General features: G+C 59.0%; 4 protein-coding genes across 20 annotated transcripts in view; 1 reads left to right on the top strand and 3 right to left on the bottom strand.

The window, feature by feature from the left end:
* Nucleotides 1–13,338, top strand: part of PC (pyruvate carboxylase) — a 102,375-nt gene extending 89,037 nt beyond the window's left edge. For all 9 annotated transcript variants that reach the window (XM_081239548.1, XM_081239551.1, XM_081239552.1 and 6 more), the window contains 11 exons: nucleotides 8,419–8,563; nucleotides 8,928–9,017; nucleotides 9,108–9,329; nucleotides 9,844–10,000; nucleotides 10,550–10,790; nucleotides 10,900–11,149; nucleotides 11,375–11,619; nucleotides 11,705–11,884; nucleotides 11,963–12,211; nucleotides 12,486–12,626; nucleotides 12,703–13,338. In XM_081239548.1, coding sequence (XP_081095674.1) covers nucleotides 8,419–8,563; nucleotides 8,928–9,017; nucleotides 9,108–9,329; nucleotides 9,844–10,000; nucleotides 10,550–10,790; nucleotides 10,900–11,149; nucleotides 11,375–11,619; nucleotides 11,705–11,884; nucleotides 11,963–12,211; nucleotides 12,486–12,626; nucleotides 12,703–12,951 — 2,169 coding nt within the window. In that variant the 3' untranslated portion in view covers nucleotides 12,952–13,338. The remainder of the gene's footprint in view (nucleotides 1–8,418; nucleotides 8,564–8,927; nucleotides 9,018–9,107; nucleotides 9,330–9,843; nucleotides 10,001–10,549; nucleotides 10,791–10,899; nucleotides 11,150–11,374; nucleotides 11,620–11,704; nucleotides 11,885–11,962; nucleotides 12,212–12,485; nucleotides 12,627–12,702) is intronic.
* On the bottom strand, nucleotides 1,466–4,837 carry LRFN4 (leucine rich repeat and fibronectin type III domain containing 4). 2 transcript variants are annotated; one of them, XM_081239557.1, is made up of 3 exons: nucleotides 4,661–4,837; nucleotides 2,866–4,224; nucleotides 1,478–2,314 (listed from the first exon to the last, which is right to left on the bottom strand). In XM_081239557.1, exons 2-3 carry the CDS (start codon nucleotides 4,212–4,214, stop codon nucleotides 1,753–1,755), a joined length of 1,911 nt encoding a protein of 636 aa, XP_081095683.1. In that variant the 5' UTR covers nucleotides 4,215–4,224; nucleotides 4,661–4,837; the 3' UTR covers nucleotides 1,478–1,752. The 2 variants fall into 2 exon arrangements, with proteins under 2 accessions (XP_081095682.1, XP_081095683.1); XM_081239556.1 differs by lacking the exon at nucleotides 4,661–4,837 and having other exon boundaries at nucleotides 1,466–2,314; nucleotides 2,866–4,601.
* RCE1 (Ras converting CAAX endopeptidase 1) lies at nucleotides 5,418–18,411 on the bottom strand. 8 transcript variants are annotated; one of them, XM_081239558.1, is made up of 9 exons: nucleotides 18,142–18,411; nucleotides 17,900–18,002; nucleotides 17,722–17,805; nucleotides 17,373–17,451; nucleotides 16,676–16,843; nucleotides 16,478–16,523; nucleotides 16,146–16,208; nucleotides 5,935–6,008; nucleotides 5,418–5,821 (listed from the first exon to the last, which is right to left on the bottom strand). In XM_081239558.1, exons 1-9 carry the CDS (start codon nucleotides 18,399–18,401, stop codon nucleotides 5,421–5,423), a joined length of 1,278 nt encoding a protein of 425 aa, XP_081095684.1. In that variant the 5' UTR covers nucleotides 18,402–18,411; the 3' UTR covers nucleotides 5,418–5,420. The 8 variants fall into 8 exon arrangements, with proteins under 8 accessions (XP_081095684.1, XP_081095691.1, XP_081095685.1 ...); XM_081239562.1 differs by having other exon boundaries at nucleotides 5,667–5,821; nucleotides 16,478–16,549; nucleotides 18,142–18,396; XM_081239565.1 differs by lacking the exon at nucleotides 18,142–18,411 and having other exon boundaries at nucleotides 17,722–17,801.
* A 27-nt stretch (nucleotides 18,412–18,438) lies between these two features.
* TOP6BL (TOP6B like initiator of meiotic double strand breaks) overlaps nucleotides 18,439–23,515 on the bottom strand; it is a 102,186-nt gene continuing 97,109 nt past the window's right edge. Inside the window, exons 14-16 of the mRNA XM_081239566.1 lie at nucleotides 22,375–22,450; nucleotides 18,715–18,902; nucleotides 18,439–18,615 (exon numbers count right to left, since the gene is read on the bottom strand). Of these exons, the coding sequence (XP_081095692.1) occupies nucleotides 18,550–18,615; nucleotides 18,715–18,902; nucleotides 22,375–22,450 (330 nt within the window). The 3' untranslated portion in view covers nucleotides 18,439–18,549. The remainder of the gene's footprint in view (nucleotides 18,616–18,714; nucleotides 18,903–22,374; nucleotides 22,451–23,515) is intronic.

Genomic DNA, 23,515 nt, shown 5'->3' with positions numbered 1-23,515 from the left:
GACCCTGGCTGGCCCCTGCCGTGGTTGTGCCCCTGGGCCATAGGACCCTCCACCTGTCCTACGGGCTGGAGGGCTCCTGAGCACCCACTGCCTTAGAGCTGGAAGGTGGAGAAGGGAGACCAGGGCCATGGGGGCCGTGGAGGGGCTGAGGAAGGTGGGAGGCTGACAGCAGGCTGGGGCACCAGCATCCTGCCCAAATGTGCTCCTGGACCAGGCCACTGGCCCTGCCAACGCTGTGCCGCAGCCCTGCAGGCCGCCTGCCCTCCCCCGCTTCCCCTGTGCCTTTTCCACCCTCTCTCCGCGGCCCCTTGCAGGGCTCACGCTCTCCTGCTCTTCTCTGTTGAAGACCTTGTTTCATTTTATTTAAACCAGGATCTCTCTTGGGCCACATCCAGGTATGTGTTCCGGGGCTGGGCGGACAGGCACACGTGTGTGTCGATGCCATGCACACGTACAAGTGTGTGAGCTTGGTCTGCCACACGTGTACGCACGCACTTTATCGCGCCAACTCTCACTGGGCTGCCATCAGAGCCACAGTGGGCCCCCTTAGGCAGAAAGGGCCACACACCCCACAGCACAGGTGTAGCACTGCGGACCTGGGGTGCCACGCCCACCCTCCGCAGCGGGATCCGGGCACCTGCATGTCCTCGAAGCACTGGGTGCACGGGCCACGCCACACGTGCCTGGAAGTGTGTTTGGAGCACTGATTCCTCCCAGCTGACGCCCAGGAGCAGTGGTTGTTTGAAGGCTGGAGGAGGCCTGTCTGGGCCAGAGGCTGGCGGGGACCTGGGCCTGGAGGAGGCAGGGCAGGGCACGCCGCCCCGTGACTGTGGCTCCTTGAGGTGGGGACTATAGTAGTGGCCGTGTGGGCGTGGTCCCCCTTGGTGTCTGCCCCTGGGTGTCCAACAAGAGCAAAGCCACGAGGGGCGTCAGTGGAGCGGTTGAGAGCCAGGATCTTGCTCAGGGCCTGCATCCCTGACAGGAATCTTCTAGGGGGGTTCCAGACTGAGAGCAGGGCAACGGGATTCCAAGTCCCTTTCCAGTCCCTTTGGGATGACATTTTATACATCCAGAAGGTGCCCTGGCCGACAGTGAATAGGTTGTCACCCACGGGAGCCAATGGGGACTTCCTTACTGAGTTGCTAAGAACGTTACTAGCCCAAGTCCCTTTGCCCAGAAGGGCTGCACCGCCTCCCACCTGCTCCCTTTGCTGCCCTGTGCACTGTAACGCCCATGCCAGGTGAGGGCGAGACATCCTGCCCACGCGCTGTCAGGAAGGGGCGTTCCCTGCGCTCAGACGTGGGCACAGAGCACAGAGGCGCTGGGCCCCACAGCACTCCAGGGCCCGAGGGCACCCCAGGCTGGCTGGGCCTCCACGGGGCTGGTAGCCCCAGCGCTGACCCTGTCTTGTTTGTGCCTCCACTGGCCTGGAGTCCCCCCTCTCTTTTCAGGGAACCTAGCAGGGCAAGACCAGAGACTAGCGCTGAGGTGACCTCAGTAATTTTATTATAAAGAAAAACAAGACTTGCACTTGGTGGCTGTAGCCCCTGCCTCGGAGGCCATGAGCACCTGTCACAGGGACCTGTCCCATTTTGCCCGACTGGAGGCCAGAACCAGGGAGAGGGCCCCCTGTCCTGCCCAAGGGACCCAGGGTAAAACCAGGAGGGACTCCCAGGCAGCACTGACCCACCGGGCCAGGAGGCTGCCCACCCCACACCCTCTGCCGCCCACCCCGGGCTGGCTCCCTTGCCATCACACTACACTCTCTTCCAGCCGCTCGGCGCTGCCCCCCATGCCCCGGCACCCGGCCCCGAGCAGCCCCCCGTGCACAGAGTGGCTCCGTCGGGCCCAGGCCCCTCCGAGGCGCCTGGCATACCCATAGCACCCGCCCGTGTCTCCCAGGTCCAGGGAGCAGCTGCGCTGGGGGCGAGGCGGGGGGCTCCGTGGTGGGTGCGTCTTGGGTGTGGGGCTGGGGCCCCCGTTGGTCTGGGATTGGACGTGGCTGAGCTTGAGGGGGAGGCGGCCATTCCCGGACCCCCGGCCCCGAACCAGCAAGGCCACAGTGAAGACCAGTAAGGCAGCCACCAGCACCCCCCCGACAGCCACGGTCAGGGTCCCGCCCAGCACGTGGGCCTGCAGGGCGTGGCACAGGGGCATGGCTGGCAGCGTGGAAAAGTGGGCACAGCCCAGCAGCCTAGTGGCTGTGAGGTCGGAAGGCCCAGCAGCGGGTGACAGGGCCAGCAGACAGAGGTCATAGTCGGCACCTGGGACCAGGTGTTTCAGCAGGAAGTGGTGGCTGGAGGCTGGGATGATCCTGCGGGCAAGGGCAGGCAGTCAGAGCACAGGCACGGGGGCCCAGGCCCCAGCCCACCCCCCACCAGCCTCACCACGCGCCCCCAGGTCCCAGCTCTGAGCACCCCCTTCCCCAGGACCGCATGGGCCTGTGTGTTCACTGAAGAAGGCAGAGAAAACAAGACAGGCGCGTGTGGCCCTGGAGCTGGTTGTCAGAGGCCGGAAAGGTGTGCGCGTTGACACCCGGGCCCAGGGCTGGCCTTGAGGCGGTGGAGAATCACACGCCAGACGCACAAACAACATGCGTGTGCGGGCCAAGCCCACAAGCTTAAATGCAGACGGCCGCCAATACCGGAGGCCTCACCGGCTCTGCCACACCTGAGGCCTCCCCTTCCCCGCCCCCTGCAGCCCCCACTCGGCCCAGGCAGCTCAGAAGCTGAGGAGGGGTGTGTGGAAGCCCCGAGGAGAGAGAAGGAGCAGGAGAGGTGGCCAAGCCCAAGGGGTGGAGCTGGGCTCAGAGGAGGGCGGCTGGGGGTGACGCTGGGGGCCACGGACTACGAAGCGCCTCCTCACCGGTACATGAGGGTCTCGTCCTCGCTGCTGTTGTACTGGATTTGGAACATCCACACAGGGTCCGCCGGCCGCCCTGGCCCCCAGCTCACTAGCCCCGAGGTGGCGGTCACCTCTGTCACCTGCACGGCTGGCTCAGACTCCAGCGTCCCCTCGCCCTCGGCAGCAGTGCGGGCTGAGGCGGCGATGTCCGAGGGCCCCGGTCGGGCCCCCTCGGTACTGCTGTTCCCTCCGTGGGGCAAGGCCAGCACCCGTAGTTCTACCCGCGCTGTGGCCTCGCCGGCAGGGTTGGTGGCAATGCAGGTGTAGCCTCCCGCGTCCGCGGAACCCGTCACCCCAATCTCCAGGGTCCCATTGGGAAAAGCCCGGGCTCGGGAGGAGTTGCCGACCAGCCGGTCGTCAGGGCCGACCCAGTGCATGGTGGGCGCGGGGTCGCCGAGGGCCCGGCACCGCAGTGTGGCCCGCTGGCCCTCCAGCACCCAGAGGCGCTGCGTGTGGCGGGCAATGAGGGGCGGCTCACAGGAGAACTCGCCCTCAGGCACCGCCCAGAAGTAGCGGCCGGCCAGGCCGGGCGGGGAGGCGCACGTCTCCAGGTCGTCGGGCCGGGCGAGCCGCCGCAGCCACAGCAGTTCGCAGTTGCAGTGCAGGGGGTTCCCACTGAAGCTCAGCACCAGCGGGGCAGGCGAGGCCTCGGCGTTGCGCCCCCGGGAGAAGAGCGGGTCGGGCGCCAGCGTGGCCAAGCGGTTGGAGGTGAGGTCGAGGCGGGAGAGCTGGCCGAGTTGGGCAAAGGCGCCCGGGGGCAATGCGTCGATGAGGTTGTGGTCCAGGTTGAGGGTGTGCAGGGCAGGCATGGCGCCGATGCCGGCCCAGGGCACCTGCCGCAGGTTGTTGTAGGACAGGTCCAGGTCCTCCAAGGTGTCCAGGAAGTCGTCGAAGGCCCCTGGCGCAATGCGGCCCAGCTGGTTGCCGCTGAGAATGAGGTGCTGCAGGTTGACGGGGCCCCGCAGGCTGCTGGTGCCCAGCTCCACCAGCCTGTTGCCATCCAGGTGCAGGGAGCGCAGGCTCTCCAGGTCCCCGAAGGCGCGGGCCCCGATGCGGGTGATGGCGTTGCGGGACAGTGTCAGGTCCACCAGCCCCGTCATGTTGCGGAAGTCTGGCGGCCCTAAGGCCTGGATGAAGTTGTCAGCCAGCCGCAGCTCCACTGTGCGCCGGTCCACGTTGGGTGGCACGAACAGCAGGCCTCGGTGGGCACAGAGGGTGCTGAGCGACTCGGACAGGTTCTGGCAGACGCAGGGCAGTGGGCAGGCGGCCGCTCCACTGGCCAGCAGCAGCAGCAGGAGCGGCGGGGCCATGGTGAGCGCCCTGGAGGGAAGGGTCACAGCCCAGGCACAGGTGGGTCCGGCACAGGTGCCCACTTGCCCCAAGACCCAGTCTCCGGGGCCAGCTTCGAGAGCCTGGCCTGGGGGTGGGGTCAGGGTCAGAGGCCCAAGGGGTCCCCCAAGGCTGAGAGAGGGCTGGAGCCTGCAGGGCCAGGGCCCCCAGAGTAAAGGTCACATTTCCCAAGCAGTTAGGGGGAGTCCGGGCTCTGGGGACAAGGTGAGGCTTGAGGCAGGAAGCGGAGGTGGCCATGAGAGCAGGGAGGGTCCCGGAACTTCCTTTCCCTGGCGTCCCCTGGAATCTCCGGCATCCCTTCGGCGCCATCCCCTCCCCCGCCTGCTAAGGTGCCCCTCCCCAACCCCTCCCGTGACCCTTACCCCTCCCTGGCCAACCCCCAGTCTGTCCCCCGCAGCCCCCTCACCTGGTGTCCGCAGCTCAGGGGGCGCGGGCCGGCCTCCCCGTGGGCCCGGCCGGCCCCTGCCGACTCCAGGCGGCTCTCCCGCGGGGGTGAGGCCCGGGGCTGACCAGCCGCCCAACGCACGCCTTCCGGCCCATGGCGCTCGGGCCCGCGGCCCCGGCTCACTCGGTTCCCTGCACCTTCTCCGCGGCGGCGGCGGCGGCGGCGGCGGCGGCTGGCGGCAGCAGCAGCGGCAGTAGCAGCAGTAGCAGCAGTAGCAGCAGTGACAGGCAAGGGGAGTGCGAGCCAACGAGCACGCGCACCGTGGACACGCACGTGGAGAGCGGACGTGGAGGGGCGCGCGGGGACCCACCGGGGCCCAGGCCGGCTCCCGAGGTCACCTGGATACGCGGCCACTGCAGGGCCCACGGGTGGCTCCTGGTCACGCCCGAGGCCCGGGCCGGCGCGGACCCACCGCGCAGCCCCCCGGCGCCGCCGCAGTGCACTCACCCTGGCACAGGCGCGCGCGCCCCCGGCCACCCTGGCGCCCCTGCATCCTGCACCGCACTGGCGCCTGCTGCCGCTGCGCGAACCGTCACTCTGCAGACAGCCAGACAAAGCGCCAGCTCGCGGGCCCCTTCACCATCTCCCAGAGACGAGAGTCTTTGTCACATGTCGCTGGGCACCCTCCCGAACACACCCACACATGCCCACACACCCACACGTCCCCGCACCCACAGGCAGGGCCGGGTGCAAACCCGCACTGTTGCTGGGACCCTTGCATTCACAGACACACGCTGAAGGTCATAACCGTTCTGCATCGCCAAGTCACGCGGAGGGTCCCCAACAGGCACGGGCCTTGCGGGGGGAGGAGAGGGTTTGGGGCGATGCCCCTCCTCCCCCTCCCCCCAGGCAGGGCTCCCGCAGGGTGGGGCCGAGAGGGCTCGGCCTTGGGTCTGGCGCTGTGCTCCACCCCCGCTGCCGGCCCCTCCCTCCTCCTTCCCGGGCTCCCCGCCCTGCCTGGTGCGCTCTGGAGCCAACCGGTCTCCGCCTCCGGCCCAATTGGTCTGCGCGGCGCGGTTCCCAGCAAGCCGGTGGTGGCACGCTGTTTGAAGCTGTGCGTTAGTGGTCCAGGCTGTTCCGACAGCCCCTCCGTCCAGCTTCTGCCCTTACCGGGCCATTTCCCTGGAAGAGTGGCCCGGGACAAGCTCGGCTTAGACAGCTCAGCTGAGAAGGGGCTCTCGGGGTGTGTGTGAGTGGTGGGAGGGGTGGCGGGGCGTGAGTTCCCTGCTTTCTACCTCCGAGAACCGGGGCTTGGGTGGGAGCGCTGAGGGCTGGAAACCAGGTCGGGCACTCTGGTCTTTCGTCGTGGCTGCCCAGATGGGAAACAAGGCAAGTCACCACCTCCCCCAAGTATTTCCTGGTCCTCAGGCTACTCAGATCCTTTCCCCTCCCTCAGGGAAACAGACGGAACTCTAATCCTGCCTGGTACACCAGCTAACCTTGGGCAAGTTTTTTAACCACTGAGACAATTTTCTTATCTAGGCCAAAGAGTATTAATTTTATGTGCTTCATAGGGCTGAGAGGAGAAGAAATGAAGCAGCCTGTGAGGGGCTGAGCCACCTGGCCGCTGGAAGCCATTCTTACCGTTGCCACTCCCCCGGCCTCGGCTGTTGCATTTGTAAAATGAAGGCACTGGATCCTAGCCCAGGTCAACTCTTGCTCAGTGGCATTAGATATCCCCTTGTTCCTCTTCTCCCCATCAAAAATGTTTTCATTCACTCTAAACGTACGTGTTTACTGGCATCCATTGTGTGCCACTCTGTGCAGGGAGTTGGGGTACCAACTCCAGATGGGGTACCAGGAACCAGATGGGCCTGGTTGCTATCCCCATGGAGTACAGATGGGATGACAGAGCCTCCGAAAATTACAAAGGGGGAGGGGTCTACAAAAGGGACATGCAGGGTGGGACGTGGGGAGGCCTCTTAGGATCCTTCCCACCCCTAGGCGGCTCTAGGTTCTTTAGCTGGTTTAACCGGTTTCTTCAAAATGCCATGCCTTGGCGTAGGTGAAATGTCCCCATATCTTTAAGAGGAGCATTGACTAGTCTCGGGGGCAGACAGGCAGACTGGTCACACCAGACGCACGAGGCAATGTCGGCTGGGCCCCACTCTGCAGTGGCCGCCAGTGGGAAGCTGGCTGGGGAGGCACCCTTCCCATTCCGGGCCTCCAGGTGATAAGGGCCCTGGGGGAACCGGTAGAATCTCTCACAGTAGCAACAGGGCCCAGCAGCTCATGCTGGGCCTGGAGTCCCTCCTGAAGGTGCCAACAGAGATCACGGATGGGTGACACATGGAGCTGCCTTCTCTGAAGTAACAGCCAGGCTGTAGCCATATGATCATAGGCACACATACACTGGAATCCCTTCCACTTGCAGTCATGGGGCATCTCTCATAGCGCTGGCTCCCAGGCCCCCATGTGGCCTCTAGGTTAGACTTTACCCTGCCCTAGCGTCATTCTGTCACCCAGCTGTTTAACGAGCAGAACTGGGGGCCCTTGTGCACAAAGCACATGGGCACCGGTCCCTCAGACAGCACCCATGCTCCCGGGCACGTGAGGGATACAGACAAGCAAAAGATGATGAGGCTGAGGGAGGAACTTTCCAACAGCTGATGCCATGGAGTCCTAGAAAGGGAGCATCCGGCTCCACCGTGAGGGTGGGGGATGACGACAAAGAAGGTCTCTGAGTTCAGACTTCCAGGAAGAGCTTACCAGGCAGGTGTGGAGGTGTGAGAGCACAAGGCAAGATTGGTGTGGCTAGAGGTGGCCATGATGAGGGAACCCAGCAGAAGGCATGGCCTGAGGACAGGGGTCACGGAGTCTAGAGATGGCTATGGTAGAGTCGTCTGGCTTGACCAGTGGCACAGGAGTGGGGGGTGAGGGTGATTTTAGCGGAGGTTTTGGTAACTGGGTAGATGGTGAGACACCCAGCAGAAGGCAGAGGACTGGGAGAGAGAAGCTGATTTTGGACTTGATGAGCTTGTGTGAGGGACACACAAGGACAGATGCCCAGGAGGCATTTCCACTTTGGGTCTGGAGCTGGAGGCCCAGGACAAGGCCACCCAGAGAGAGTGTGCTGTGTGGGAAGAGGCCCAGTGACAGCCCTGAGAACTCCATCCTGCAGAGGTGGGAGGAGCCCCCAGTGGGGACCAGGGAGGAGAAGGAGGGGAGCAAGATGTCTTGGAAGCCCAGGGAGAGAACATCCCGGTGGGAGCTGTTAGCAGGAGAAGGCTGGGAAGGTGCCCCCTTAACTGGAAGGAGGGGCCGTAGGGAGACTATCAGGGCATGGCCGTGTGCTGTGTGTGGCGGGGAGGGTGCTGGAGGCGGGAGCCTCTTTGAAGAGGTGCAGCTAGCAGGGCCAGAAGGGGGCTGCTTTATGCCGCACCGCTGTGGGGAAGGCCGAATCCATCTTCTATGCTGTGGGATGGGAGGAGGTGCTTATTTCCAGATCCCTGAGGAAGGAGGTGGGGCTCAGCACATGCTCCAGGACCAGCAAGGAGGGCAGGACGGGCTCAGGCCCCTCACGGCTCAGGGGACTCTGCCAGAACGGGGGTGGGTCTGGTGAGGAGATGGGGGAACGCCACTCCACAGGGAGGCTTGAACCTCAGCATGGTGCCCTGGGGAACTTGGGCAGCTGTGCTAGCCTAGGGTGGCACTTTTAGCTTCTCCTGTCCCTGTCTGTGCTGCACGGTGACACCCTCCCACCCGCCTCTGTCCTGCAGACCAACATCCCCTTCCTGCAGAATGTGCTCAACAACCAGCAGTTCCTGGCAGGCACCGTGGACACCCAGTTCATCGATGAGAACCCGGAGCTATTCCAGCTGCGGCCTGCACAGAACCGGGCCCAGAAGCTGCTGCACTACCTTGGTCCGGCCCCGAGACTGCCCTTCTCTCCCCTCCCAGATGCCTTGCTTCTGGCCCCCTGCCCAGAGAGCTTCCCAGCAGCCCCTGCCTCGGTCCTCAATCTGGTCCTGCACCTTCTTCCTTTGCTTCACCCTCCCACCCCGCCCACCTTCCTTGCTCCTGATCTTAGAGGCCCCCTTTCCCATCCATGTGGCCGTCATTAGGTCCCCACTGCCTGGACCCAGGAGGCCCTGGCTTTGGAGAGGACAGGGGCCAGCTGGAAGACCAGGGATCCTGGAGGAATCCCCCCATCCCCGAGCCCAGCGACTCTGCCCTCAACTCAGGCTCTGCCCAGCCTGCCCTGACCCACTGCCCACTCTCTCCCCAGGACACGTCATGGTGAACGGCCCAACCACCCCGATCCCCGTCAAGGCCAGCCCCAGCCCCATGGACCCTATTGTCCCTGTGGTGCCCATAGGTAGGTGAGATTCATTCTGCCACCTCGTAGGGGAGACAAAGAGGAGGCTGCCCCCTGCAGGATGGGTACTAACGCCCCAGTCTGCCCTAGGCCTGCCCCCGGCTGGCTTCAGAGACATCCTGCTGCGGGAGGGTCCCGAGGGCTTTGCTCAAGCGGTGAGGAACCACCAGGGGCTGCTGCTGATGGACACGACCTTTAGAGACGCCCACCAGTCACTGCTGGCCACGCGTGTGCGAACCCACGATCTCAAAAAGATCTCCCCCTACGTTGCCCACAACTTCAGCAAACTCTTCAGCATAGAGAACTGGGGAGGTAGGCTGGAGGAGGGATGGGATGGGATGTGGGACAGTGCATGGAAGGAATGTGGTATCCACAGTACAGGCAGGCCACTCGGGCTCTCCAGGAATAGCTAGAGATGTTAACACTGAGGGAACGAGTGAGAACTGAACAAGGCACAGCATTCATGTGTTTAGCAAATAGTGACTGGTGCCCGTTCTAGCCAGTCCTGGTGTGCTGGGCATGGGATCGCAGAGCTGAGACCCAAGCAGCTCAGGGTCAGAGAGGAGATGCCTGCCTGTTAATTATAGCACAGAGAATATGGGGTGAGGGCTGTGAAAGCGGATGCAGAGAGGACACAGTAAACCTGAGCTGTCCCAAGAGATCAGCAAAGGAAAAAGTCTGCAGGGATCGTGGCTGGGATGCGAGGGATGCTGAAGATGAGCAGGGCCTGGTGGTAGGGCCAGAGGCTCAGGCTGCAGAGCTGCAGGGCGTGGTGGGGTCCCCAGGACGTCTCGGGGTTGACCTGGGCCTCTTGGTCCCTGTGCAGGAGCCACATTTGATGTTGCGATGCGCTTCCTGTACGAGTGCCCTTGGCGGCGGCTGCAGGAGCTCCGGGAGCTCGTCCCTAACATCCCGTTCCAGATGCTGCTGCGGGGGGCCAATGCCGTGGGCTACACCAACTACCCCGACAATGTGGTTTTCAAGTGAGCCTGGGGTGGGGTGGTGGGCAGACACTGCACGATGTGGCCCGGCAGGTGCCAGGCCGCAATGCAATGGCCTGCGCTCCCCACAGCAGGCTTGAAACCAAGTCTCTCGGTAGCTATACCCAGCAAGGGCTGCAAGTTACAGTCAGAGAACTGGGAGGGCTTCCAGTGGAGGCCCCAGGAGGGCAGGTGACTTGTCCCAGGCCACGTGGTATAGAGCTGGGGCTGAAACCCAGGCCTCACTGTCTCCCCAGCAGATTCTTCGAACTTGGGCAGACTGAGCTGCACTGCATGCGACTAGCACAGGACAGCTCCGCTCCTTGCCGGATGCTGCTGGGGCGACCCTGCCCAGCCCAGGCTGCCCTGGAGAGGCCTTGTCCACCCTATGGACATACTGTGGTGCCCCCTGGCTCTGTGGGTGCCACGCCCCCTGCCAGACCCGACCCTCAGACCTTATTCCCCAGGGGCTGCAAGTGGGCGAGGAGGCAGAAAAGGATGTGCTGCAGGGAGTGGGATGGCACTAACCCCTGAGCTCTCCTACCCACTCAGGTTCTGTGAGGTGGCCAAGGAGAATGGCATGGATGTCTTCCGGGTCTTTGACTCCCTCAACTACCTGCCCAACCTGCTGCTGGGCATGGAGGCGGCGGGCAGTGCCGGTGGTGTGGTGGAGGCCGCGATCTCCTACACGGGTGACGTGGCCGACCCCAGCCGCACCAAATACTCGCTGCAGTACTACATGGGCTTGGCTGAAGAGCTGGTGCGAGCTGGCACCCACATCCTGTGCATCAAGGTGCCCGGGCCCAGCCTACCCCCAGGAGTCTCCCCACCATGTCCCTCATCCCCCCCATGTCACGCCCCCTCCTCACCGTCTTTCTCTTTCTCCTCCCCTCTTCCCTTAGGACATGGCAGGGCTGCTGAAGCCAATGGCCTGCACCATGCTGGTCACCTCCCTCCGAGACCGCTTCCCTGACCTCCCACTGCACATCCACACCCATGACACATCAGGGGCGGGCGTGGCAGCCATGCTGGCCTGTGCCCACGCTGGCGCTGATGTGGTAGACGTGGCAGCTGACTCCATGTCTGGAATGACTTCACAGCCCAGCATGGGGGCCCTGGTGGCCTGTACCCGAGGGACTCCCCTGGACACAGGTAGGAACAGCCGCAGCCCAAGGCCATTCCCCTCTCAGAGCTGCAGCCCTCACCAGTCCCAGCAGTGCTGGGCATATCCTAGAATCCAGATGCTCCGGCCTGGCCTGGTCTTGCCTTCCATCAGCCATGTCTGCAATGTGGCCTGACCTGGCCCTGGGGTCCTGGAAGGAGCATCTGGAAGCTCAGCACATTTCCAAGCCCTCTCCACCTCTGGCCTCCCTGCAGGGGTGCCCCTGGACCGTGTGTTTGACTACAGTGAGTACTGGGAGGGGGCCCGGGGACTGTATGCGGCCTTTGACTGCACGGCCACCATGAAGTCTGGCAACTCTGATGTGTATGAAAACGAGATCCCAGGGGGCCAGTACACCAACCTGCACTTCCAAGCATACAGCATGGGGCTCGGCTCCAAGTTCAAGGAGGTCAAGAAGGCCTATGTGGAGGCCAACCAGATGCTGGGCGACCTCATCAAGGTGAGCCAGGCCCAGTGCTCTTACCCCTGCCTATGGGCCTCTATACGGTGCCTGGCACCTTAACCCAGGGGTCCCCTCTCCTCAGGTAACCCCCTCCTCCAAGATCGTGGGGGACCTGGCCCAGTTTATGGTGCAGAACGGGCTGAGCCGGGCAGAGGCCGAAGCTCAGGCAGAAGAGCTGTCCTTCCCCCGCTCAGTGGTGGAGTTCCTGCAGGGGTACATTGGCATCCCCCACGGGGGGTTCCCTGAGCCCCTTCGCTCCAAGGTAAGGAAGGCCCAGCACAACGTGGTGGGGCGGAGGGGAGTCCAGGAGTCAGGCCTGACCCTCTGCTTTGCGCCCCAGGTGCTAAAGGACCTGCCAAGGGTGGAGGGACGGCCCGGAGCCTCCCTCCCTCCCCTGGATCTGCAGGCACTGGAGAAGGAGCTGGTAGAACGGCACGGGGAGGAGGTGACCCCAGAGGATGTACTCTCAGCGGCCATGTACCCCGACGTCTTTGCCCACTTCAAGGACTTCACTGCCACCTTTGGCCCCCTGGACAGCCTCAATACCCGCCTCTTCCTGCAGGGACCCAAAATTGCAGAGGAGTTTGAGGTCAGTGGCTCTGGCACCCATCTGCACTTCACCCCAGCACTCCTGCTATCCCTAAGGACCCCAGCACATCTAGAGTGCCAGGCTTTGGCTTGGCCGTCACCGGGCCTCGTGAGCTGTGGGTTCACAAAGTACCCTTAAGAGACCAGGGAGCTAGGCCTTTACAAGTGAGGAGCTGAGACCCAGGGAGGGGAGACTTGCCTGGGATTGGGTCAGGGGCCTGCCCTCCCCCTACCTGACCCCGCCCCAGCTCTGAGCCTCCACACCCTCCCTGCAGGTGGAGCTGGAGCGAGGCAAGACGCTGCACATCAAAGCCCTGGCCATAAGTGACCTGAACCGGGCCGGCCAGAGGCAGGTCTTCTTCGAGCTCAATGGACAGCTGCGATCCATTCTGGTCAAGGATACTCAGGCCATGAAGGTACAGCGCCCCCCAGGGCCAGCCAGGTGGTGGGGATGGGCAGGGCCTGGTGTCTCACATCCTCTCCCGTCTGCAGGAGATGCACTTCCACCCCAAGGCCCTGAAGGATGTGAAGGGCCAGATTGGGGCACCCATGCCTGGGAAGGTGATAGACATCAAGGTGGCAGCAGGGGCCAAAGTGACCAAGGGCCAGCCTCTGTGTGTGCTCAGTGCCATGAAGATGGAGACTGTAGTGACTTCGCCCCTGGAGGGCACTGTCCGCAAGGTCCACGTGACTACAGATATGACACTGGAGGGTGACGACCTCATCCTGGAGATTGAGTGATCTTGCCCCGGACTGGCAGCCTAGCCATCCCCACCCCAAGCCTTCAAGATGCTGCGCTGCCAGGGCAGGCCCAGGCCAGCCAGTGCCCGAGGGCAGGAAGGCCGGGCCCTGGAGCTCCTGTCCTCCGTTGTTTGTGGCAGGAGAGACACTGCCTGTGGTGGCCCATGCCTTTCCTGCTGCCCTCTGTCCTTTCCCTGCCGGTGGACAGTCGCTCACATATTCATCCCTTGCCAAATAAGGGTCCCCTCCTTGCTGGAGACTACAGGTGGGGGTGCAGGCAGGCCTGGGACCCAGGGGAGCAGACTTAGGGGCCCTGCCTCCTGCAGGGGAAACCTAAGCCCCAGGTCTGAGAACTTCGCTCAATAAAACTGGCTTTCCCCTTCCCTCCATTCTGGGTCCTGTGCAGCCCACCCCGCCCTAGTGCCACACGGCAGAGGGGCAGGGCTGCCTCTTGGACTCCCCCATGGGCAGGGGGGCGGTCAGCTGTATCTTCCTCCTAGGAGGGTAGTGAGGATGACAACAGAGGCCCTGGTTTTAAGTCACTACTAAGTGCCTATTGTATACACACCCCAAACAGGATTAGCTAGTTGTCACTGAGAGCTTGGGCTGGGGAAGGGGTTGTTCCAAGCACTTAACACCTATTAACTCAACACCTATTAACACTTTCACCCATTTTATAGACACAGAAATGGAGTCACAGGCAGGTTAAATAACTTGTCCAGGACCCGACAGCTAGTTAAGAGGCAGAGAGAGTTCAAACCCAGGCTGCTGGTGGACTTGCTTCTCAACTACACTGCTTTATTTTCTAAGCTGGGACCAATCCACCACCCTATTCAGAACTAGATGCAAACAGACACCACTTGCTAGAGGCAGACGAGACCCTTGGGTGTGGGAACCTCTGGGTGTGGATTTTGGTGGGAGGTTAGAAGCACTGGACTGAGTCCCAGGATCTAATCCTGCCTGCTCCCCTGCCCCCCAAACAGCCCTCGGGAGAATCCTAATTCTGCCCTGCAGTTCCCTCACCTGTGGGGTGGGACAGCAACCCTGCCCGTGTCACTGCACTGCTGCCCACTGCACAGGGGAGGTAAGGATGGTGAGTAAAGAGAAAGGCAGGGGGGCCCTGGGCAGTTCCTGAGCAGGAGCATAAGGAAGAGGAGGGACAGAGCCCAGATCCCCCGACCCTCAGGGGACCAGGCGGAAGTACATCCCAGCACCCTGCCAGCCTAGTGCTCTCAGGGTCCTACACCTAACCTTTGGTGTGGTCCTGGGCCGCCGCCTCTCTCGACTCCCAGATCCCAAATGTACCCTCTAAAACCAGCCTGTGCTCAATTCCTTGGCTTCCCTGACAGCTGCTACACAGGCTGGGGTAGAGGAAAGCTCTCCAGCGAGGTAGGTATGTGACTGTCACGATGCCCTTTTAGATCCAGTTATAGTTTAGCCACAGCCAACCTGGGGGAGCTGTGGGGAGTGACTGCACAGCGGTTTCCTTTCCTTCGACCACAAGCCTCAGGGAAGGGGACTTGGGACAACCTCCTTGAGTCTGGAATGGGACCTAAAGGGATAACATTAAGAATGTTTTTTAAAAAGGAGGGGGGGCTGTCCTAGGGGCAGCAGAATGAGACTATAAGAACCATTCCAAAAACACGAGGAAGAGCAGGTAAACTACTACCAAGTTCTAGAAAGAACCCTGAGTTACAGTGTTGCTTGGCAGGGTTGCTTATGCTCGCTGAACCTTTGTTCTGGGTTCCTCCAGGGACCAAACAACTGGCACGGTGGCAGAGGTCTGAGGTGGAGAGAGCCAAAAAAGCCTCCCAGGTGACTGAACTTCCAGTTTAGACTTATTTCCTGTTGTGTAATGTGAGGCGGGTAGACTTCGGGGAGGTCCTGGTGGAAGGCCCATAGTGGACTCCCCCACCCTCTCAGAGGCTGGAGGCTCCGTCACTGGGGTCAAGGCCCTGGGTTCTACTCTGATCCTGGTAGATAGGCACAGGCCCCACGGTGAGCCGGGCCCACACCTGGTGCCTAGTCCCAGGCCCACCTGTGCTAGGACTTGGGGCCTTGCTCAGGAAGGAGAAAGCTGCAGACCCAGGGCAACCACAGGCTCCCATCCTGTCTGGTGCTTCAGGGAACTACGCCTACCAGGCTTACCTGCCTAGAGGTTAGTGTTCAAGGTAGCCAGGACCAGGTGGGGGGCATATTCCCAAGACCCCAAAGAGACTAATTCCCAAAGGTCCAAGGCCATGTTACCCAAGTTAAATCTCTTTAATATCCCAATACAAAGTCCTTGATGCAAAAAGACAATGAGAAAACCCTGGGTAGGTGGGGGGAGGGGTTTTGTAAATTCCACCCCCGAGCAGCTTTTCAGAGGCAGGGGGGACAGAGCAGCTCAGAGAAGCAACAGTCCAAAGTGAGGAGGGGAGTGCACGGCTCCTGGGACCCGCCCCTTGTCCCCTCACTCCCGGCTGCTCCTCAACCCCCTTTCAAGAGGGGCCACATCCTTTGGATACCTACTCCTTTCTCTTGGTCCCTGGGATTCAACTAGCTCTGGCTTCAATCCCCTACAAAAATTCCTGAGTTCTCGGGGACCCCAGCCAGCTCCTCCCCTGCAGTACCCCTTGATGGGGAGGGGCCGGGAAGCCCATGAGAGTTCATAGGTGTGTGTACAGGAGCGTGGGTCAGGAGCACAGGGGAGCCTCTGAGTCCCCTGCCCGCTCCAAAAGCACACAAAGGGGAAGGCTGCCGTAGAGCTTAGGGTCCGTGAGGGGCTGGAGCAGAAGCAGGAAGAGTCCCACACCCAGGGCATAGCCTGCCAGCAGGGGCAGCCTCTGAGGATGCTCCAGGGCTGCGCATACGGCAGGAAAGCCCATGTAATTGCAGAAGGAGTGGCAGAGAACCGGCCCAATCAGGTGTCCTGGGGAGGGGAGACAGAGTAGCTCATGGAGCAGCCCCACCACCTCCCCGGGCCCTTCCAGGGCTAAGACCCTCATGCCCTGAAACAGGAGATCACTGCCCCACCCATCCACCCACACACAGCCTCTGCTTCCTGCCAGCTCTCAAACCACACCAGGCTCAGCCTGTCTCAAGGACTGCGGTAGAAGAAACTTGTCGCTCCTAGAACAAACACAGATTCCCATTCTCCCACCCACTCCTGTGGGCCCTTGAGCCCCAGGGGACCCGAGAGACTGAGGACCAACCTGTGCGAATGAAGAGGAAAGCAGTGTAGGCACCGAAGACAGCTGTGTAGGAGAACTGGAACGCTGGAGACGGGGAGGCCTCGAGTGACCACACCTGCATGCCCTTCCTGCCCCAGCACTGCACACCCATCAGCCAGAGACATCCCCTTCCCCTGGGGGCAGTGGCTGCCTGCCCCAGTACCTAGACTGTTCTCTACACCCCAACTCCCATGGTCAGCGGCCCCTCCAGTACTATAGCCCTCTGTTCCCCATTCTTCCTCCAGAGTGACTTATCAGGGACACCCTCACACACCCAACCCAGGACTGCCCCAGGCAAGCTCTCTAGGACTCACCTGCAGACAAGAAGATGCTCCCCACACTGCTCTGGCGGAAACGAAGCTGCTCAAAAATGTGGTGAAAATGGGCTGAGGAAGATGAGAACCACGTCACATTCCTCCCAGCCTGCCCTATAGGCCCTGCCCTTACCCCAACCCCCATTCTTGGTTCCCATGCCAGGAACATCTCAGCAAGACCAGGTTGGGCAAACTCACCAACTCCAAAGAAGAGTGGGCAGGTGAACACAGCAGGGCCCAGGCCTGTGCACGGTGCTAACATGGGCAGCATGCAGGCCCGGAACACCAGCTCCTCTGTCAGAGGGGCGATCACTTGGTTCCGCAGCCAGCGCATGTCCGTGAGGCAGCGGGCCCAGGAGCGAGGGGCTATAGGGAGGGCATTCAGGGCAAGCAATGAGTGACTATTGAACGAAATGACCCTAGAGGCCCCAAGGGCCCCTCTGCCACAACCTCCCCCTGGCCAAACTCAGCTTAGGCATAAATACTTGTGAGAACAGGAAAGGGTCAAATTTCCTTATCGGACCTAGTATAAAACAGTGTCTCAAGGGGACCGAAAGGGAAGGCATTAGTAGCTGAGGCAAGGTGTCCTGACTGTAAACTCTGGAAACATCAAAACTTGCCCAAAACCAGCTCTAGTTTGGGAAACCAAAGGTTAAGGGAAGTAACGGACAATGCTCTCTTGTCCACAACAAGTACTGCCTGGGGTCCCTACGGGCCTCACTGGACATCAGGAACTAACTCTTAGAGACCACTGGATATCTGCTCCCACTTGACTGATGAGGAAACAGAACATCTCATGTCTCACGTCCAGGACCCACCATAAGCGCACTGATCCCCTTACCTCATTGTCCTGGACAGCCCGTGCCTACTTTTTTCCTTGGCCCTGAGGACTCACCTAGGACAACCTTCAACCCATCTGCCAGGTCACAGGGGCAATCCATAGAGAGCTGCATCAGTGGGCCCATGAAAAGGATCTGGGGGCAAAAAAACAGGAGCGATCAAAGGAAAGGTTCAAACCATAATCCACTGCCCTTGCCCAGACATGGCTTCATGAGACTTCAAGCTTCCTGTTCTCTGCCAGGATTTCCCATAGATGCATACCCGAGGGCCCTGAGCCATCTCACAATTCTTGTCTCCCATCAGTCAAAAGCTGGATACGATCAGGATTAGAAAAAAAGGCCACGGAAAGAGCGTCACGCTAATAACGAAGAGCAGAGAAGGAAAAATAAAGCAAGAGCACTCACCATGGTCAGCAGCAGGGGCAGCAGCGCTGCTGGAAAAATGCCCTCCAGCCTGAATCCCATCAGGGTGAGCAGGGATGTGCCTGGCTGAGCCACAGAAAAGGGGGCATCAGTCTTGCTTCCTCCCCCAATGAGCCCTGAGACCTCTCGCCCGCTGCCCTCTGCCCCGCCTCCTTCGCACCTGGATGCCTGTAAGTTCCCTCCAGAGTAGCACGCAGAGGGGCGAGAGACTTGACACTACCAGGACACTGGTGAAGCGCCGCTTGATGACGGCAGGATGGTCCCTATGAAGGAGGCAGTAAGTTCAAGGGGCCCACAGCCACCTCCTGACAGCGCGGCCCCACCCTCCGTTCGCCCAAGCTCCGCCCACAGCCCCGCCTCGTGGAGGCGCGGGTTCCGGCCGCGCGCGCGCAGCCCCCGCACCTGGGCAGCTCGCTCTTCCAGACGTAGAGGCTGCCCACATAGGAGCAGGCGAGGCTGAGACAAGAGAACACGGACACCCAGCAGCACAAACCGGGGCCTGGACCGCCCAGAGCCGCCGACTCGGGCTGCCGCTCCGGCCGCGACACCGACAGCAGGCGAAACCCATCCCCGCCCAGCGCCGCCATCGCGCCCGGACCCGCGGCGCGCCCCAGTTCCCGCCGCTGCCAGGCCCGCTCCGGCCGGAAGCGTGGTGACGTCATCCGGCGGCGCGGGCTCCAGCCCCGCCCCCGACCCCTCCCTGACACTGAAGCAGAAGCTGCGCGCGCAGAGTAGGTTTATTGAACTACAGACAACATGCGGCCCCGGCAGCGGCGGGGCCGACGTGGAGGCGGCGGGAGGGGGCCCGGTTCAGAACGCAGAGCCGGGACTCAGCCACTCGGACAGATTGGAGATTTCCTGCAGCCACAGCGCGTCCTGCGGGAGGAAAGGGGGCCCGGGGTGAGGACCCCTCGGCAGCGGCCGGGTCCCCGCCCTCCCGCCGCGCCCTCCCCTGCGCGGCCTTAGCCCGGTTACCTCCAGGCCGCTCCTGGGGCCCGTCCTGTTTCTGGTAGGGGTCAGGGGAGCCGCGGTGGGTTCCGCGCGGCCCAAGGCGGCCTCTGACGGGTTCAGGGCCCGAGGGGAGCGGAAAGCCCGCGTCTCCTCCACTCCTTGGCAGAGGCTGCCTCTCTTGAGACTCTTGTTTTCTACTTGCCCGCTGGTCCCTAGGAGAAAACAAGCCCGCTCATCTTACTCCCATGTCCTGTGCTAGGACGACCCTTGGGGGAAACCTGGGAGAAAGGGAGGAGCTGGAGTGCGGCTCTCTTAGCCCTCCCACCTCAGGACCCTTTCATCTGGTCCTGTCCGGATCAAAACCCGGCAGCTCCGGGTCTTCAGGGTCAGGCTGAGGCTGCACAATGGCTTCGGGGTCTCCCTGTAGCCACTGAGCTGGGCCTGGGAAGAGGCATCTGGGATTGAACCAAGCCCTCACTTGGGGCTTGCGCCCACTTGGTCACTTCACACAGATTCCTCGTGGAGTCTGCACCATCCAGCTCCTCCCTCCCTGCCAAGCTGTGATTCCCCTGCCAGAAAGCCGGCCTCACCTCTCTCCCGCTTTGTTGCGCACGCTGCATTAGGCAGTGCAAACTTAAAGTAAGTTTGGACCTATAGGTTCATCCTGAGCACGTCCTGGGAATATAGATCAATGAGCTGTTCCCTGGGTGAAGCTCACAGATGCTAGGAACGATGCAGAAGTGTGTACAAAGTTCAGGGGTAAAACAAAGAAGCTGTTAACCATCTCTGTAAGTGAAAAATGGTTTCCTTGAGGAGATGTCTGAGATGGGTTTTGAAGGATGAAGAGTAATACACTGGACTGACAAGGCAGAGGAAAGGATGAACAGGCTGAAAGGGTTAAGCAAGCACCCAAAGGCATTAAAGAGTATCCCACACAAAATGCAAAGTGGGGGTCCAAGGAGGTGAATCTGAATGGGTTAGTGGGAATCAGAGAAGGCTAAGAAATGGATTTTTATCTGTAGGAAATAGGAAAGCAGTGAAGAGTTTTTAAACACTGGAGATACATTGTTAATTTTGTATTTCAGAACAGTCATTCGTCAAAGGTGTGGCTTAGAGTCAGCTTAGAGGAGGGAAGACCTCAAGAGCCCAGAAGAAGTGAAGGCAGCGGGGAGGAGTCAGAAGTATTCATAAGGCCAAATCGACAAGCCTTGGTAGTAGACGGGATATGAAACATTAGAATGGGGGGCATCTCAAACGCATCTCAGGTTTCAGATGTGAAAAACTGGATAGGTTGTGCTATTAATCATGACAGAGACTGAAGAAAGAAGAGCTGATCTTGGGTGTGTGTGCAGAGGGCAAGATAGCAGGAGAAAGGAAATTGAGGTACCAGTGGGACCGCCATATGTAGCAGCCTAGTGAGCAGATATATCTCCCACCTAACAGGAGAGACCTGGAATGGCCATACCAGCTGAGGAGTCTTCTGCCCAGAGGCAGGGGTCAACGCCTGGGATGGAAGAGAGCAGCTAGGGAGGGAGTGCAGTATGAGCACTATTTGGGGGTGGCCAGAGGAAGCTACTCGAAGAGAGAAGATAAGAGATGGGGAGAACCTGGTGAGTCATAGTCTCACAGTGCCAAGCTCTGCAAATAGTCCAGGTGTGATAAAGATAAATGCACAATCATCAATTTGGTAATTAAGAGGCCTTCCCAAACAAGAGACTTTGCAGTTCACAGGCCACAGGGAAAGCAAGTGCCCTGGGTTAGGGAGAGAATGAAAGAAAAAGAGGGAAACAGTGTAGCTTGCTTTTTTGAGAAACTTGATTGAGATGTGATGGAGAGAGATAGGTGGGAGAAGTTCAAGATGATGGGAGATATCCTTTTGAAGATGGACCTCCTGAGGGAAAGGAACTCAGAAAAGAAGCTGAAGGTGCAGAGATGATAACGTGCTACCAAGAAAGCAGTAAGGATAATGCCACCCCTGAGCCTGGAGGGGGTGAGTCCCTACGCTGATAAGGTTCTGGCAGTGGGGGGAGTACACACTGGGTGAGTTTACTGAAAAAGGAGGTTAGTAAGTGAAGTAGGAGGACGAGGCTTGGTAGTTTTTTAAAAGAATGGAGTGGCCACTGAGGAGAAGGCCAGGAAGACAATGGAAAGAATTGACAAACTGAAGGTTCCTCAGGGAATGGACCACAGGTGTACAGTGGCATCACACACTTAGTGATCTCCTTCAGTGTAGCTGCCCATGTGGAACATAGGACTGATGGCAACTGGAGTTGCAGCTCTGTAAGGCAGAGCAGCTCAAACACTCCTCTAGGGGGCAGTCCACCAGATCATAAACACCTAGATTTTAAGGCTTATGGTGCATTGTAGAGAAAGCATGAGCTTTAGAGGCAGCAGGAGTTCAGATCCTCCTCCTGCTAAGTGCTCTATCCGATCTCTGAACCTGGGTTGTCTCTTGTGAGAGGGGGCCAATGCTACCCACCCCAAAGGGTCACTGTGAAAGTGGTCACTGGAAGAGCCTAGCATCTCCCTGGGTCCACAGAAGGTGCTGAATTAAATGTTACTTTTTTTCTTCTAAGGGAAGTACTTATTCTCTTGTCTTTTCACTACATAAATACTGAATCGTATGTGGTGAATACTGAATTGTGCTATATGATACATTTCCATTCTTCTAAATCTCCAAATCTAAATTATAGATTCTTGGCTTTGTACCAGCCTTCGCTGCAGGGTTCTTTTCAGGAGGAACAGCCCCCACAACATTTAAAATACAGTTTAACTGACAGAATGATTCAGAAACACATCTTAGGCCTAAGCACAGACGCCATGCAGTATGTTGTAGCTGTTACCCTGGAAAGAGGAATTTTACCAACAAAGCACGGTGCTGAAAGCAGTCCCCAAATTCCCTCAAGCCCAGGCATTGTTTGGTCCGACAGTGCATCCCCACCAGCCTGGCTCTGTTAGAGACAGACCAGAGCCAGACTGCCTGGGTTTGAATTCTGGCTCTGTCGTTTACTAGCTGTGTGACCTCAGGTAAGTTTATTGACATCTCTGGGCTCTGTTTCCTCATCTGTAAAATGAGGATAATAATAGTACCATAGGATTGTTTTGAGAATTAAGAGCGTTAATACACTTTCAAATCTCGGACTAGTGCCTGGCACCTGCACCATACCAGTTCAAGCACCAGTGGCTATGATTATTTTCAGACATACACAACTGCTACTGCAGGCCCTGAAGGCTGTTTAAGTGTTGGAGGGAGGGGAAAAGACAACATAATCACCGTCACATTACACACACTGACACCTCCCCATAACATTTATCAAGGTTGAGGTGGTGTCTGCATCCAGGAGCAGACTCCGGAGCCCCAAACACAGTAGTAACCAAAACGAAGGACAGCCACAGCAGCAACACTATAATGATGAAAACATGAAGGAACCAACTGAATTCAGGGCCCTGCCCCATCATGTGCAGCTATCTAACTGCACAAACTGTGAGAAATTTCTAGTCCTATCGTACCAGCTTTTGGAAGGGAATGCCTCCTGCTGCCCCAGAATACCCAGAGTGGTGGTGGGAGCCAAGCAAATCCCAGAAGAACATTGCTGTGGTGTAAGGTGCTGTCTGAAAGTTTGAAGTCACACCTTTTACTTCCCAGCTTTGATCCAGGGCTCACCTGAAAAGCTGAAACCTTACCTGCAAGGAGCTCCGGGCTGCTGTTCTCGTGTGCATCCTCTGTGCTCTGCTCTGCATTATTTTTCTCTGGGAACAGCTGCTTAAAAAATTAGAAGTCCTAAGTGAGTTTTGCAGAAGCATGAACAAGCCCCAGTGAGATCACGTGCCTGGTGGCTTTGTTGACCTCACAGGGCTTTCCTCCTTCACCTGGAACCCCTTCTTACTTCCTCCTGGCTCATGTGAACCCCCTGCCCAGCCCCCAACTTTCAAGACTTCCTTCTTCTTTTGGAGGCTTTGCAGTTCACTCCAGCCATTCCGGGCATTTCCTAGCTTTTCTGAACTCCGGTCACTCACGTACTGTCTGCTCCGTTCCTTGGGCTCTTAAGTATGCATTGCATGCCCCTTTTCATCAATTTATGTATTTATGTCCATTTTCTACATCTTAAATTCCTTGTAAGGTTCATCATGCCTGTATCTCTTTTACAGCTAGCGTAGTGCCTTGCACAGGGTAAGTGCTCAACAAATGACTGACTGAGGTCAAACATGGGAAGCCACAGGGCACATTTTGTAGTCCTGTATAGCCTTTCAAAGCCCTGCTATTTGGTTCAATTTGGACAGAGAAACAAAGGTCAGAACCCAATCCTCCCAGCTCCTTGTTTTTCAATACAAGTATATAAAAATAGATATCCTCTTCATCAAAATTAAAAACTGTTGTGCTTCAAGGGACACTTGAAAGTGAAAAGCCAACCCACAAGAATGGGAGAAAATATTTGGAAATCATATCTGATAAGGGACTTGTATCCAGAATAAAGAACTCATAGTTCAACTTTAAAATAACAACCCAATAAAAAAATGGGTTTGACAAAGAATTTGAATAGACATTTCTTCAAAGAAGAGATATAAATGGCCAATAAGCACATGAAAAGATGCTCAACATCATTATTCATTAGGGATATGCAAATCAAAGCCACTATGAGATACCACTTTATACCTACTGGGATGGTAGTAATAATAATAGATGATAACAACTGTGGATGAAGATGTGGAAAAATTGGAACCATTACACAGTGCCGGTGGGAAAGTAAAATAATGCAGCCAGTTTGGAAAACAGTTTGAGTTACCATATGACCCAGCAATTCTGCCCCTAGCTATACACCAAAGA

This window comes from Mesoplodon bidens, assembly GCF_964165515.1.
Source record: "Mesoplodon bidens genome assembly, chromosome: 7".
Taxonomy (NCBI): domain Eukaryota; kingdom Metazoa; phylum Chordata; class Mammalia; order Artiodactyla; family Ziphiidae; genus Mesoplodon; species Mesoplodon bidens.
Note: the sequence above shows the minus strand (reverse complement) of the source record. Positions and strands in the feature narration are given on the sequence as shown.

Excerpts from the sequence above, each read along its gene's own strand:
- LRFN4 (XM_081239557.1), bottom strand. The coding sequence starts at position 4,214 with ATGGCCCCGCCGCTCCTGCTGCTGCTGCTGGCCAGTGGAGCGGCCGCC. Across the intron at positions 2,315-2,865 it reads GACGAGACCCTCATGTACCG|GATCATCCCAGCCTCCAGCC; the intron begins GTGAGGAGGCGC and ends CCTTGCCCGCAG.
- RCE1 (XM_081239558.1), bottom strand. The coding sequence starts at position 18,401 with ATGACGTCACCACGCTTCCGGCCGGAGCGGGCCTGGCAGCGGCGGGAA. Across the intron at positions 16,844-17,372 it reads TGGGTTGAAGGTTGTCCTAG|CCCCTCGCTCCTGGGCCCGC; the intron begins GTGAGTCCTCAG and ends CCCTCCCTATAG. Across the intron at positions 16,209-16,477 it reads GAGCATCTTCTTGTCTGCAG|CGTTCCAGTTCTCCTACACA; the intron begins GTGAGTCCTAGA and ends CCCCGTCTCCAG.